The 13546-nt window shown below is 49.6% G+C and overlaps 1 protein-coding gene across 2 annotated transcripts in view; it reads left to right on the forward strand.

Moving 5' to 3' along the window:
* ABTB2 (ankyrin repeat and BTB domain containing 2) overlaps positions 1-13546 on the forward strand; it is a 104991-nt gene that overhangs the window by 67402 nt on the left and 24043 nt on the right. For both annotated transcript variants that reach the window (XM_069965172.1, XM_069965173.1), the window contains exons 2-3: positions 9995-10141; positions 10965-11178. In XM_069965172.1, coding sequence (XP_069821273.1) covers positions 9995-10141; positions 10965-11178 — 361 coding nt within the window. The remainder of the gene's footprint in view (positions 1-9994; positions 10142-10964; positions 11179-13546) is intronic.

A 13546-nucleotide genomic window follows, 5' to 3' on the forward strand; every position in this document is an offset into this window, starting at 1 on the left:
CCTCCCCAGGGAGGGAGCAGGTTTTCAGGCATGAGCGAGCCAAGGAGAGTCCCAACTCCTGCCCCCCGAACCAGGTCCGTGGGGGGCAGAGGAATCCAGCGACCAACAGAGGGAATACCATCAGAGGTCCAAGGGCTGAGGCGTTCTACTAGGAGGTGCAGCGATGCTTCTCCAGCCACCCCTGAACCTGAGGTAACAAAGGGTAGCCGCAAGGCTACAGCAAGTTGTGGAACTACAAGTGCCAGAAGTTCTGGAACAACTGTGGAAACCAGCCAGGAAAATCTGTGCAGTGACACTCCTCCTGGAGCAAGGCTGTCTGCCCATGAAGGTGTGGAGGAAGATTGGGGGGTGCAGCGGTCCCAAGAGACGGGGCAGACCTATGGCCTACGGATTGCTGCAAGCCTCTGTGGGTATGAGGAAGCCAGGAACCAGCTGTACAAGCTCCAGGAGGAGGTATGTGCTGTAAAAGCATTGATGGACACTGCTGCTAAGCAGCAAAAGGCTGAGTTATCAGCGAAAATTAAATCTCTGAAAGCTGACATCAAAAAAATAGTGAAAAAGAGAACTTTTATTTTGGAGAACAGTGGGCCGTTTAAAGAGAAACTTCAGAACGACGATCGTTTTGCTCAAACGGAGAGAGAAAGGCAGAGAAGGCTGAGAGGGCTCCAGCCAGAGAGCCGGGTGGAGGAGGAAGGAGACGCTGCGGAGGTACGTGATGTTGAGCCGAATCCACCCGGGGGTCCGCAACAACAGACCCCATACAGTGGGCTCCCTGCAGGGCAAGCAGCATTGTCATCTAGCCGCTGTTCGGGGGATGAAAGCAACACCAGTTACCAGGGAGGGGCGCTGATGGCCCAGATCCAGCTCCTGGAGTCACCAGGGCGCCTCCAGGACTTCGTATTCGGAGATGAGTTACCAGAGGAGGCGCCTGGGAGAAAGACCAAGGTAAAGACCACCAAGCTTCAGGAGCAGGTAACATTTGTATATTCCCCCCTCCCTGTGCCCCCCGGACTGGCCTCAGGGTCAGCTCACTGTGTGAACCCCATATCTCAGCCCGGCCTGAGTTCTGTTGTGGACTCAGTGCAGGAGAATGGGGAGAGTATGGAGTCTAGTATGGCGGTAAGCTCCATCTCTGTTTGCAGTAGCAGAGGTGGAGCAGGTGAGGAACCGGCCGTAAGGTCGGACAGTGATATTGGCCCAGTGGCGGGCAGTGGCAGGAGAGGTGGCCCAGCGGTGGGCAGTAACGTTAAAGGCACTGGTGCATCAGCTCGCTCCCTGACGGGAGTGGGGAGCGGGTGTGTGCCGGTGTCAGCTGCGGGAGCTCCGGTGGCTCTTGGCGCTGCTGTTCCTTTGGGGCAGCGGTGTCGTCGTCGGGATGCTGCCGGGGCTAAGATGTCTTCACCTCCCAAAAGAAAGACTGGACTTAAGCCTTTATTTTGTATTGGTGCTGCTGGACCAGATCGTGCGGAGGAGTCTAGTACTGATGAGGCAGAGGGTACCAGCAGAAATAGGGCAGGGGCTGCCTCTAAACAGTCCAGGCAGGCTGTTCGGTCCTTTCTAAAGGGACCAGTGGCCTGTCCTGTGGAGGTGGCTCCGGTCCTGGTACCCAATGACGCTGATGGTACAAAATCTCTTTCTGTCCCAGAACACACCGGTCCACCCAGTGTGAATGGGGGAATTAATGTGGGGGGGAAAGCAGGAGTGAATGTGGGGAGGAATCTGTCTGGGGCTTTGGAGGGTGGTCGGGGCAGTGTGACAGGTGGTATTGGTGTGGGTATGGATTATGTGGAGGAGGGTGGTGAAGGGGCACAGACTAGTGGTGGGAGCATAGGGCCTGGTCCAGTTGCACCCCCAGCGGCTGCAGCAGCGGTACGCAGCTATGCAAATGTTGCCGCTGGGGGAAGTGGGGTGCTTTCCTCGTCCTCGGGCCCTGGGGATGGTGACTTGCATCGACGTGTCCTGCAGGCCTTAAAGAGAGGGGAGAGAACAATCAATGTAGCGGGTAGGGAGGTTGATCTGTCTTTCTTGATAGAAAGGCATGGCCTTGCAGCCTTCCGAGAGGAAAGGGGTAGGGAAACTGTGTGGTCTCTCCCAACAGCCGGGCCGGGTGGTGTCCGAAGGAATGTGGTCCGTCTGAGGTGGAGAGGCAGTGATACATGTCCCCCAAGATCTAAAGTTGTTGAGCTCCTGCTGAGGATGAGCTTCAAGGCAGCCGACATCTTTGCCTTGATACATCCCTTTGGTACCCCTGAATTCGATATCAGCTTTGTTCGGCCAGAGGGGCTTGAGCTTTTTTGGTCGAACTATGAGCTGATAAGGGATGAGCCCGGCTGGCGAGACTTTGCCATTCAGGCGGTGTCTCGCCAAAATAACATCAAGAGAGTGACCGTTTTAACCCGTAATGAATCACTCTCTTGTATTGACATCATGACGTGGCTTGGCCGGTATGGAGAGGTGGTGGAAGTCCCAAAAAAGAACAGGGACGAATATGGCATCTGGTCAGGGGCTTGGACCTTTATGGTCAAACTTAGATATTCAGGAAACACCGTTACCCACATACCATCTGCCACCTTCCTAGGAAGGGATCGAATCCAGGTCTTCTACCAGGGTCAGCCTAAGCTCTGTCACAGGTGCGGTGACCCCACACATTTCAGTGCTAGGTGCACAGTGATGAAGTGCTCATTGTGTGGGGAAATAGGCCATCTCGCTGCATCCTGTGTGGAGATTAGGTGTCACCTGTGTGGTGACTTAGGTCACCCATTCAGTCGCTGCCCTCGTTCCTTTGCCAATGCAGTTGTTACCCCGGTGGAGAAAGGTCGTGAGGAGGAATCTACTGGGGGGGCAGCTGGCGGAGGTGAAGGAGTAAAAGAGCCAGGGAAGAAAAGTAAGCAAAAGACGCCAGCCCAACTGAGGCGTCGGGATAAGCGCCAAAGGGAGAGGGAGATGGGGGAGTCTCAGGAGCCTTGCGCAACTGTGGTGACCTCTGATCTCATCCCTGAGGCCAATCTTACTGCTGAGTCTCTGAGGGACAGTGATCTGGATGAGGAGATTTGGAGGATTCGGAAAGAAGAAGGTGCCATCTCTCCACTGTCCTCCCATGGTGAGAGCGCGGATGAGGATAGTGGGAGATGGGTGGAGCACAAGCGGGGTACTAAAAAGAATAAGAAAAGGGGAGATGTAAGATCTTCTCCCACCCCCCAGATGCCAAAGGAAGGTACAACCATCCTCCCTCTGATTGGTCTCTCAAACCGGTTCCAAACCCTCCAAGATGTTTCCTCCTCAGAGGTGCAGGAGGCGCAGGGTGAGGTTCTGGTTGTCGCGGTGACGGAGGGGCCTGCAGGGGACGTCGAATCCTCTCTCCCTGGGGAACGTATTTCCTTTGGGGGGAGGATCTGCCCAGAGTCGGGGGACGAGGAAAATGTAAATAAAGGGGATATGGATACATCCGTTTCACTAAAGAGAGGTAAACCATCGTCAGATGAGGAAGGTGGCGGGCAGGATGGAAAGGATAGTGGGAAAAAGAAAGCTGTCTAACTCAATCACCCATGATGGCGGCACCCTCTCCGTTGACGCTGGCTTCCATTAATGTAGCCAGCATTAAGTCAGATACGGCTAGATTTGCGGCCTATGATTATTTTGCCCACATTAATGCTGATATTTTCTTTTGCAGGAGACCAGGCTAACAGACATGTCATCTATATTTAAAGCCAGAAGGGAATGGAGGAATGGGCCCTCCTACTGGTCTCTTGCGGCCGAGCCGTATAGCGGGGTGGCGGTCCTTTTTGCCGCACCGGTAGAATGCCGACGGGTTATTGAGTTAGAAATGGGGAGGTGCCTGATTCTAGATGTCCTCATGAAGGGACAAGAACTTCGCCTTATTAACATCTATGGTCCACAGTCCAAGTGGGATCGGAAGTGTCTCTTTATGAGGATCAAGCCCTATCTTTTTACAAGTCGGCAGGTGGTCTTTGGAGGGGACTTCAATGCTGTCACGAGGCCCCAGGATAGGGGAGGTTCCAGAGACAAGCTGACTTATGATGGCGTCGCCCTGAATAGTATAGCTAGTGAGGCTCGCCTGGTGGATGTCCACATACGGCATACACCAGGCCACGCGGGATTCACCTATCATAGGGGTAGTTGTAGGTCCAGGATAGACAGGTTTTATTTAAAGGAGGAAGCCGTCTCTTCAGCGGTGTCCGTTGTTGAGGTGGAGTTCTCCGACCACTGTTTAATTTTGTTTTCTCTGAATGTTACAGAGACCCCCCGGATGGGTAGAGGCTACTGGAAGCTCAATTCGTCTCTCTTGGAAGAAGCGGAAATAAGACAGTCCTTTGAGGATTTTCTTCAGAGCCAGGTACCATTGCTGGGCCTTTGTAGCAGTAAGTCAGAGTGGTGGGAGATGTTCAAAAAAAGGGTTGCGGGATTCTTCCGCCAGCTCTCGAGCCTCAGGAGTCTGGACAGGTATCGCCTGTACCAGGGCCTGAGGAAGAAACTTGAACGTCTTGTCTCGACTGGAGGTAGTCGTGATGATATCTCCAGAGTGAAAGCCTTGCTACTGAGGTGCCAGTATGATAGACACGCATCTTTGGTTTTTGAGAGGGATTACGGGAAGTACCGCTCGCCCGACCCTTACAGAAACTGCAAGATGTCAGTGAATAGTAAAATCGTCTCAGGACTGATTGATAGTACAGGATCCCTGAAAAGGTCCAGATCGGGGATCCTGGAAGTCGTCAGATCCTTTTACTCGCACCTCTTGGGGAGGAAAGATCTAGATCGGGATAAGGCCTCAGCTTTCTTGACTGAAACCGTCCCTGAACCAGGGGTAGACCCCTCTCTTGACGTTTTGACAGAGATGATCCAAGAAGAGGAAGTCAGGGTGGCTATTGATGGTCTTGCCCTCAAGAAGTCACCCGGTCCAGATGGCTTAACATCTGAGTTCTATAAGACCTTTAAGGACACTTTGGTTCCCCTCTTGACTGAGGTATTCAATGAGTGTCTCTCCTCGGGCACTCTGCCGAGGTCAATGAGGAGGTCAGCCTTGATCATCTTGTCAAAGGGTAAAGACCCGTCCCGCATTGAGAATTGGCGTCCCATAGCGCTTCTCAATGCGGACAGAAAGATTCTGGCAAAAGTGCTGTTTAATCGGCTGGTGAAGTTTGCACCCCAGCTCCTTTCGAGGGCCCAGCATTGCTCTGTTCCAGGCCGCAGTACCTTTAGTGCTGTGCTCGGTGTCCGGGAGGCTGTGGAGCAGGGTAGGGCGGGTCACTGGAAGGGGTACTTGCTGTCCTTGGATCAGGCAAAAGCGTTTGATCGGGTTAACCACGAGTACCTCTGGTCTGTCCTTCTGAGATATGGCCTGCCGGGGGTTTTTGTTGATTGGCTTAAGACCTTGTATACAGGGGCAGAGAGTTTCCCGCTTGTGAATGGTTGGATTGGCCGCTCTTTTGAGGTTGGGTCTGGTGTCCGTCAGGGTTGCCCTTTGAGCCCACTGTTGTACGTGTTTGCAATTGATCCTTTCCTTAGGAGGATTGATTGTGGACCGTTGGCAGGGGTGAGAATGGACCCTGCGGTGCCGGATTCCACTCTGAGGGTGGTAGCGTACGCCGATGATGTCACCATATTCGTCTCCTCGCAAGAGGAGGTGCAGTGTGTGATGTCAGAGGTGGAGCGCTACTCAGAGGCATCTGGGTCCAAGATCAACCAGGATAAGTGTGAGAGTCTCTGGCTGGGAGGTGGAGATCCTGGATTTGATCTCCCGGACACCCTTCCAGAGCCCCAGGAGTTTGCAAAAGTTCTCGGCATCGAATTCGGCCAAGGGGATTACCCCAAACAAAACTGGGACAGCAGGCTTAAGATCGCCGCTCAGAGGGTGGATCAGTGGAAGGGTTGGTCTTTGACCCTCAGGGAAAGGGTTAACCTGATCAAAACTTTCCTGCTCCCTTTGCTGATATATCTGGGCAGTGTTTGCATTTTGCCAGAACCTCTCTGGACTCGGGTCTACAGTGTGTTCTTCCAACTGTTATGGGGGAATAGACTGAACCTAGTCAAGAGGGAGGTTACTTACCGTACGAGGAGACAAGGGGGGTTGTGTATGGTCAACCCCGTGGTGTTCCTGGTGAATACCTTTCTTAAGACCAACATTGCAAACCTCTGGAAAGAGAGGGCTCCTCCGTGGGTATTCTCCTGTAGGGGATGGTTTCGGCCTTTCTTCCAGGAATGGGAGACAGGAGGGCAAGTGAAGGATCTCCGCACACCACACGGGCATCTTCCGGCTTATGCTACCCTGGTTCTGAAGGTCATTCGTCGGTGGGGTTTGGGGATGTGGGAGATTAGGACTCTGTCGAGGAAATTCCTTGACAATAGGGTCCTGTCGTCCCATTTCCAAAAACCGCTGGCGCTCAAGGATTGCCCAAGTCGGGATCTGGAGGTTGGGTTGGGCCTATTGAATTCCATCAGGATCCCCTTGAAGTTTTGGGACTTGGCTTGGCGCTGCTTCCATGGGAAACTGTATGTGAGGGACAATCTGAAGTGCAGGAGCTCTGAGGATCGGGGATGTCCCCGGGAGGAGTGTGGAGGCATGCTGGAAAGCATGGAGCATTTTCTGCTTCATTGTCCCTTTAATACAGAGGTTTACAACAGGGTGGGCGCTTCCATCGGGTGGCCCAGGTTGGTCCGCCTCTCCTATGTGGAATGGGCCTATGGAGCATTCAGAAACCTTGGTGGCTGGGACCGGAGCACTTTATTCCTAGTCAGCATAGTGGTCAGGTACCACACGTGGAGTGCACGGTGTTTAGTGTCGACGCAGCGTAAAATCCTCCCTGTGGATGAGGTGGTTAGGGGCACACTCGGTGACCTGGTGAAGGTGCGCTCTCTGGAGTACGAGAGGCTGGGGGCTGGTAGGGCCTCTTGTCTTTGGAGGGGCTTTGCCTATAAGGTTCCTTAGCCTGTGTCTCCTCTGCAGCTCTGGAGTATAATACAGGATGTAACTCAGGATCAGTACAGAATCAGTAATGTATGTACACAGTGACCCCACCAGCAGAATAGTGAGTGCAGCTCTGGAGTATAATACAGGATGTAACTCTGGATCAGTAATGTATGTACACAGTGACCCCACCAGCAGAACAGTGAGTGCTGCTCTGGAGTATAATACAGGATCTAACTCAGGATCAGTACAGGATCAGTAATGTAATGTATGTACACAGTGACCCCACCAGCAGAATAGTGAGTGCAGCTCTGGAGTATAATACAGGATGTAGCTCAGGATCAGTACAGGATCAGCTGAATAGTTTTTCCCGGTAAACTACCTACACCAGCTTGTATATAAAATCCGTTCACCATGCCAACCAGTACCTTACATCACAGCTGTCAAACTGGCGGCTCTCCAGGTATTGCAAAACTACAATTTTCATCATGCCTGGACAGCCAGAGCTAAAGGCCCTATGCCACGGAACGATTATCGGCCGTATTTGGCCGATATCGGCTGTTATGTCCGATAATCGTCCTGTGGAATAGAAGGCAACGATCAGCCGACATCGTTCATGTTGGCTGATTGTTGCGTCGTTTGTCTTTCAACATGTTTGAAAGACAAACGACGCAACAATCAGCCGACACGAAAGAAGAAGTGCAAACCCTAAGGCCCTATTACACGGGACGATTATCGTGCGAAAAGTCGTTATTTCACTTGAATTTAATCGATAATCGTTCTCTGTAATTGCAGGCAACGATCAAAAAAAATCGTTTGTGTGTCGTTGATTGTTGATTTAAGGCTCTGCTCCACGTGGCAGCAGCAAGCGGGTGAGAGCCGGGGGGGGGCCGCGGGGAGGTACGGGGAGCTGCCCTGCCCTTCTATTCCACAGGACGATTATCGCCCAATACAACCGATAATCGTTCCGTGGAATAGGGACTTTAGATCTGAACCTAAAATTGTTAATCCTTCGCTAATCGTTCGCTGTAATTCCGCATTCGTTCGCATTTGTTCACTAATCGTTCAGTGTAATTGCACATTGTTCATTATTTCGCCGGGATCAGATGGAGTAAACGATCGTAGTAACCATCATTATAATGGTCATAACTAACGACCCTCGTTCTGTGTAATATGGTGAACGATTTCAGGTTAACGATAAACAATCTCGTTTGCAATCGTTAATCGCTAAAAATCGCTTCGTCTAATAAGACCCTTACAGGGTAGACCCCTATAGGTGGCACTAGAGAGACACTTTTCTGCCTTCTGGAGAAGAGCTAATTTGCATACCCTTCACCCACAATGCATTGCCTGGCCTGTAACCCTTTCAGTGCCAACTATCAGTATTGGCCTCTGAGTTTTTCTGTCTTCTAATAACTCGTACAATATTTTACTTTGCGTAGGAGGAGGCTTGGAGGGAATCTTCCAGCTGGGGATCCGCACACCCCGGGAGGCTCCATAGAGGCTCGTCAGGAGATGCTAATACTATGTATTCGCTCTATATCTATGCCTGCAGATGGCTGTAAGATCCCACTGAGACCTGCATTATCTCCCTGGGTGCACATTGTATGTGAGCGTCCTCCGAATGTGCTCCCCAGCGATCGGCGACAATGAGCCTGTCTGAGATGCCTGCTCGGATATTGTGCTCCCAATAATGACTTGTCTGTGCCCTGTGTATAGCGCCACAGCAGCTGTCAGCACAGCTTAGGGTATACATGTAGTATACAGCATACGCTCAGTGCCATTCTGACATGACTGGCCAGAGCAGTAGCAAATCCCCATAGAAAACCTCTCCTGCTCTGGACAGTTCCTGACACGGACAGAGGTGGCAGCAGAGAGCACTGTGTCAGCACTTCCTGCAGGACATACAGCAGATGATAAGTACTGGAAAGAGGTGGTGTTTATATCTTCTCCCAATACTTTCCCCGTCTGCTGAAGTTATGAGCTCTCCCATATTCTTTTTTATCCTTGACTTTTGGAATGGTGAAACCTTCCTGGTTTTTGTTCTCTTCTGCGCGGATCAGTGGCATAAAATAAAAGCTCGGGCCCGGGGCCAGCAGGTTATTCATGTCTGCTTTCTAAGGAAATGGACGTATTATATCATTTTATAACCGTAATACCTTGCTGTAGTCTGGAGCAAAGTGTTTTACATGATTAGAAAAACATGGCCGCTTTCTTATACAACAGTGCCGCACCTGTCCATAGGCTGCGTCTGGTATTGCAGCTTAGTGCCATTCACTTCAATATAAGTTATTCGAGTCTGCTGGGCACCATTGGTTTCCAGCACTTGATAGATCCAACACTGCAGTATATAAATAGAAACCGATGTGAACAGAGCCTTAAAGCTGTTTCACAGTTTTATGTAAGTGAAGCGTAAAGGGGTACTCCAGCAAAAATCTTTTTCTTTCAAATCAACTGGTATTAAAAAGTTATATAGATTTGTGATTGACTTCTATCAAATAATCTCAAGCCTTCCAGTACTTATTAGCTGCTGTATGTCCTGCAGGAAGTGGTGTATTCTTTTCAGTCTGACGCAGTGCTCTCTGCTGCCACCTCTGTCCATGTCAGGAAGTGTTTAAAGAAGAAGAGGTTTTCTATGGGGATTTGCTGATACTTTGGACAGTTCCTGACATGGACAGAGGTGGCAGCAGAGAGCACTGTGTCAGACTGGAAAGAATACACCACTTCCTGCAGGGCATACAGCAGCTGATCCTGTGAATGGAAGAAAGCTTACTCTTTGTCGCCACCTAGTGGAGCACTGACTAGCAGGGCACCTCCAGTACTTGGCAGCAGGGAGTGAGCTCTTCTCCAACGTTCTCAGAAACCCATAACCACAAGGCATGTGAGGAGGGAGATGTTCAGACATGTCCTATAGGCTGATGGAAAAGGTTTGCTTCATTCCTTAATATATTTTTTATAGATGTCTTACATGAAATTTAAAGGGATTTTGGAAATTGTAACCCGAAATTGCTCTTTAATAGCAATTTTTAATGTCTGCCGGCTTTCTTATAGAATATTATCTCTTCTCTTCAGGTGTCCTCTCACTCCCTCCGTACTTCAGTCCGTACAAGGACAGTTCTCTCGAGCGAGACGACGGCACCGATGCCTACACGCACCTTGAACTACGCACTTTGGAGCAGTCGCTGCTCGCCACCTGTGTTGGGAGCATCTCAGAGCTGAGTGAGTACATCACCATACCCCATTGCCAGCGAGCAGCCTATGTGATAACACGAGCGAGCCCACTGTGCTCATATAGCTTAAAGGGTTAGAGAAACAAGGCGGCCTTCTTTCAGAAACAGTACCACCTTTGTCCTCAGATTGTCATTTATGTCAATGGAACTGAGCTGCAATACCACATACAAACTGAGGTCAGGGGTGGCGCTGGTTCTGCAGAAATTCAACAATTTTTTTCCCCGATCCTGGATAACCCCTTTAAAGGGGTAGTTCACAAAAATTCAAAATGAACTGGTCCCAATAAGTGCCAGAGATTTGTAATTTACTTCTATTGAAAAATCTCCGGTACTTATCAGCTGCTGTATGTCCTGCAGGAAGTGGTGTATTCATTCCATTCTGACACACGGCTTCTCTCCGCTGCCACCTCTGTCCATAACAGGTTTTCTATGGGGATTTGCTACTGCTCTGGACAGTTCCTGACATGGACAGAGGTGGCAGCAGAGAGCACTGTGTCAGAATGGAAAGAATACATCACTTCCTGCAGGACATACAGCAGCTGATAAGTACTAGAAGAGATTTTTTAACAGAAGTAAATTACAAATCTCCAGTTGATTTAAAAGAGAAAAAAAAATGGTTAAAAAAAAACCCTTTAAGTATTCAGCATGGTATTTTATACTGAATGATGTAGTATGTTTACTAATTTGTTTACTTTATTTATTTATTTTTTCATATATTGACTTTATGGTTCTCATATAATCCAGACTGAAACCCTTTGGCTCGCTCCAGGAACGTGTCCTATATATTACTGACATCTAATCTGTGTCCTCAGGTGACCTGGTTTCCCGTGCCATGCATCATATGCAATGCCTGAACACCCCCAGGCCTGGCATGAGCCCCGCACGGCAAACCCGCCATCCGCAGCAACACATCACCTGGTCTCCCGACTCCCTGCACACCTTATACTATTTCCTGCGCTGCTCTCAGATGGAATCCATGGAAAATCCAAACCTGGACCCCCCGAAAATATCGCTTCACAATGAGAGGTAAGGAGCCCGGGGGGCACCAGGCCGCTGTGCACTAGGGTAGAGATGTGTTTGCCATTAGAGTGAAAGTGCCAATGTGCTACCAGTGTAACCTAAAGTATATAGTATATAACCTAACTATAGTGCCTCTAATCACAGTGCCCCCAGAGTCAGCCACAGCAGTCCAGTGCCAGCTGTTGGGTCTCTAATCACAGTGCCCCCAATGTCAGCCTCAGCAGTCCAGTGCCAACTGTTGGGTCTCTAATCACAGTGCCCCCAATGTCAGCCACAGCAGTCCAGTGCCAACTGTTGGGTCTCTAATCACAGTGCCCCCAATGTCAGCTATAGTACTCTATTGCCAACTATAGTGCTTCAAATCATAGTGTCCTAAAGTCAGCCATAGCACCACTGTGCCAACTATAGTGCCTCTATTGACAGTGCCCCCAAAGTCAGCCACAGCACTCTGGTGCCAATTATAGGGACTCTAATGACAGTACCCACCAAGTCAGCCATAGCTCCCCAGTGCCAACTATAGTGCCTCTATTGACAGTTCCCCCAAAGTCAGCCATAGCACCCCAGTGCCAAATATAGTGACTCTAATCACAGTGCCCCCCATGTCAGCCATGGAACCCTAGTGCCAACTATAGTGACTCTAATGACAGTGCCCCCAAAGTCAACCATAGCACCCCAGTGCCAACTATAGTGACTCTAATTGCAGTGCCCCCAAAGTCAGCCATAGCACCCCAGTGCCAACTATAGTGATGTAATGACAGTGCCCCCCAAAGTCAGCCATAGCACCCTAGTGCCAACTATAGTGACTCTAATGACAGTGCCCCCCAAAGTCAGCCATAGCACCCTAGTGCCAACTATACTGACTCTAATGACAGTGCCCCCAAAGTCAGCCATAGCACCCTAGTGCCAACTATACTGACTCTAATGACAGTGCCCCCAAAGTCAGCCATAGCACCCCAGTGCCAACTGTTTGGTCTCTAATCACAGTGCCCTCAATGTCAAGTATAGAACTCCAGTGCCAACTAGAGTGTCTGTACTCACAGTGACTCTAATGACAGTGCCTCTAAAGTCAGCTATAGCATCACTGTGCCAACTATAGTGACTCTAATGACAGTGCCCCCAGTGTCAACCATAGGACCCCAGTGCCAACTAGAGTGCTTCTACTCACAGTGCCTCTAAAGTCAGCCATAGCACCACTGGGCCAACTATAGTGCCTCTAATGACAGTGCCCCCGATGTCAGCCATAGAACCCCAGTGCCAGCTACAGCCCCTCTAATCGCAGTGCCCCGATGCCGGTCACATAGAATCAGCCACAGTATACTCACTTGCGGTGTTGCTGGTTTTCACCCAACTTTCCCAGCTGAATAGAAGTTTTGGCCAAGGAATTTGAGATTTTTTATTTAATGTGAATTCCTTTTTTTTTTTCGCTTCTTTTCATCTATTTCTTTACTATTTCTCCACTTTCCAGAAGACTTTTGCTTGGAATTTCTTGACATAAATTTCAGCCATAAATTTTCACTTAAAAGTGTTCATGGAGTTTCTGCCCAGAGAGAGAGAGAGAGAGAGAGAGAGAGAGAGGGAGAGAGAGAGAGAGAGAGAGGGAGAGAGAGAGAGAGAGAGAGAGAGAGGGAGGAGTGAGAGAAGCCGGTGGTTAAATTACATGACCACAGAGCGGTAACTCCAGTCTCTGTCAGACGTCGGCCATTAGGATGGGGGGGTTGGCCAGCAGGGGGCCGCCCTGTGAGCGTCTACTGGAGGCGGCTGTACAAATCGAAAAAACATGTCTGCTCCCATTATCAGAGCCGTGTGTCGGCGGAGCAGGGTCGTAGATTTGTTGCGTAATCGGATTTTGTCACTAAGTTTATGATCCGGCATAAAGAATTCTTGACGTTTTCTACCAAAGCAACTAGCAGACCCCTGAGATTAGACGCCACATATTGAGTGGGGGGCCGACTCCTGCGGTGGACATTGAGGTTATGTGTCCTGCAGTAACAATGTATCATTCTTCACTATCCAGGGCCACACTATATATATATATATATATATATATATATATATATATATATATATATTATATATATTTATTTATTTTTTATTTTATTTATTTTTTTACAGTTTCTTTACATCCTGGACAGCTAGATAGCAGCCGGAGTCCTCATATTGGCTTTTGGTACTCAGATGCCCCCAGGTCTTAATGGTAGGGCAGGAAAGCAAATACATACAGTAGAAGGTAGAAATAATCATTGTAGCAGATACCTGCAGGGTGATTGAGCAACTACTCATTTAGGATTATTAGAAATCATAATAGAAGTACTCGCAAGCTGATTCATACAATGGGTAGTTCACAAAAAAAAAAATTCTTTCAGATCAACTGGTG

Source organism: Dendropsophus ebraccatus, chromosome 4, assembly GCF_027789765.1.
Source record: "Dendropsophus ebraccatus isolate aDenEbr1 chromosome 4, aDenEbr1.pat, whole genome shotgun sequence".
Lineage (NCBI taxonomy): Eukaryota > Metazoa > Chordata > Amphibia > Anura > Hylidae > Dendropsophus > Dendropsophus ebraccatus.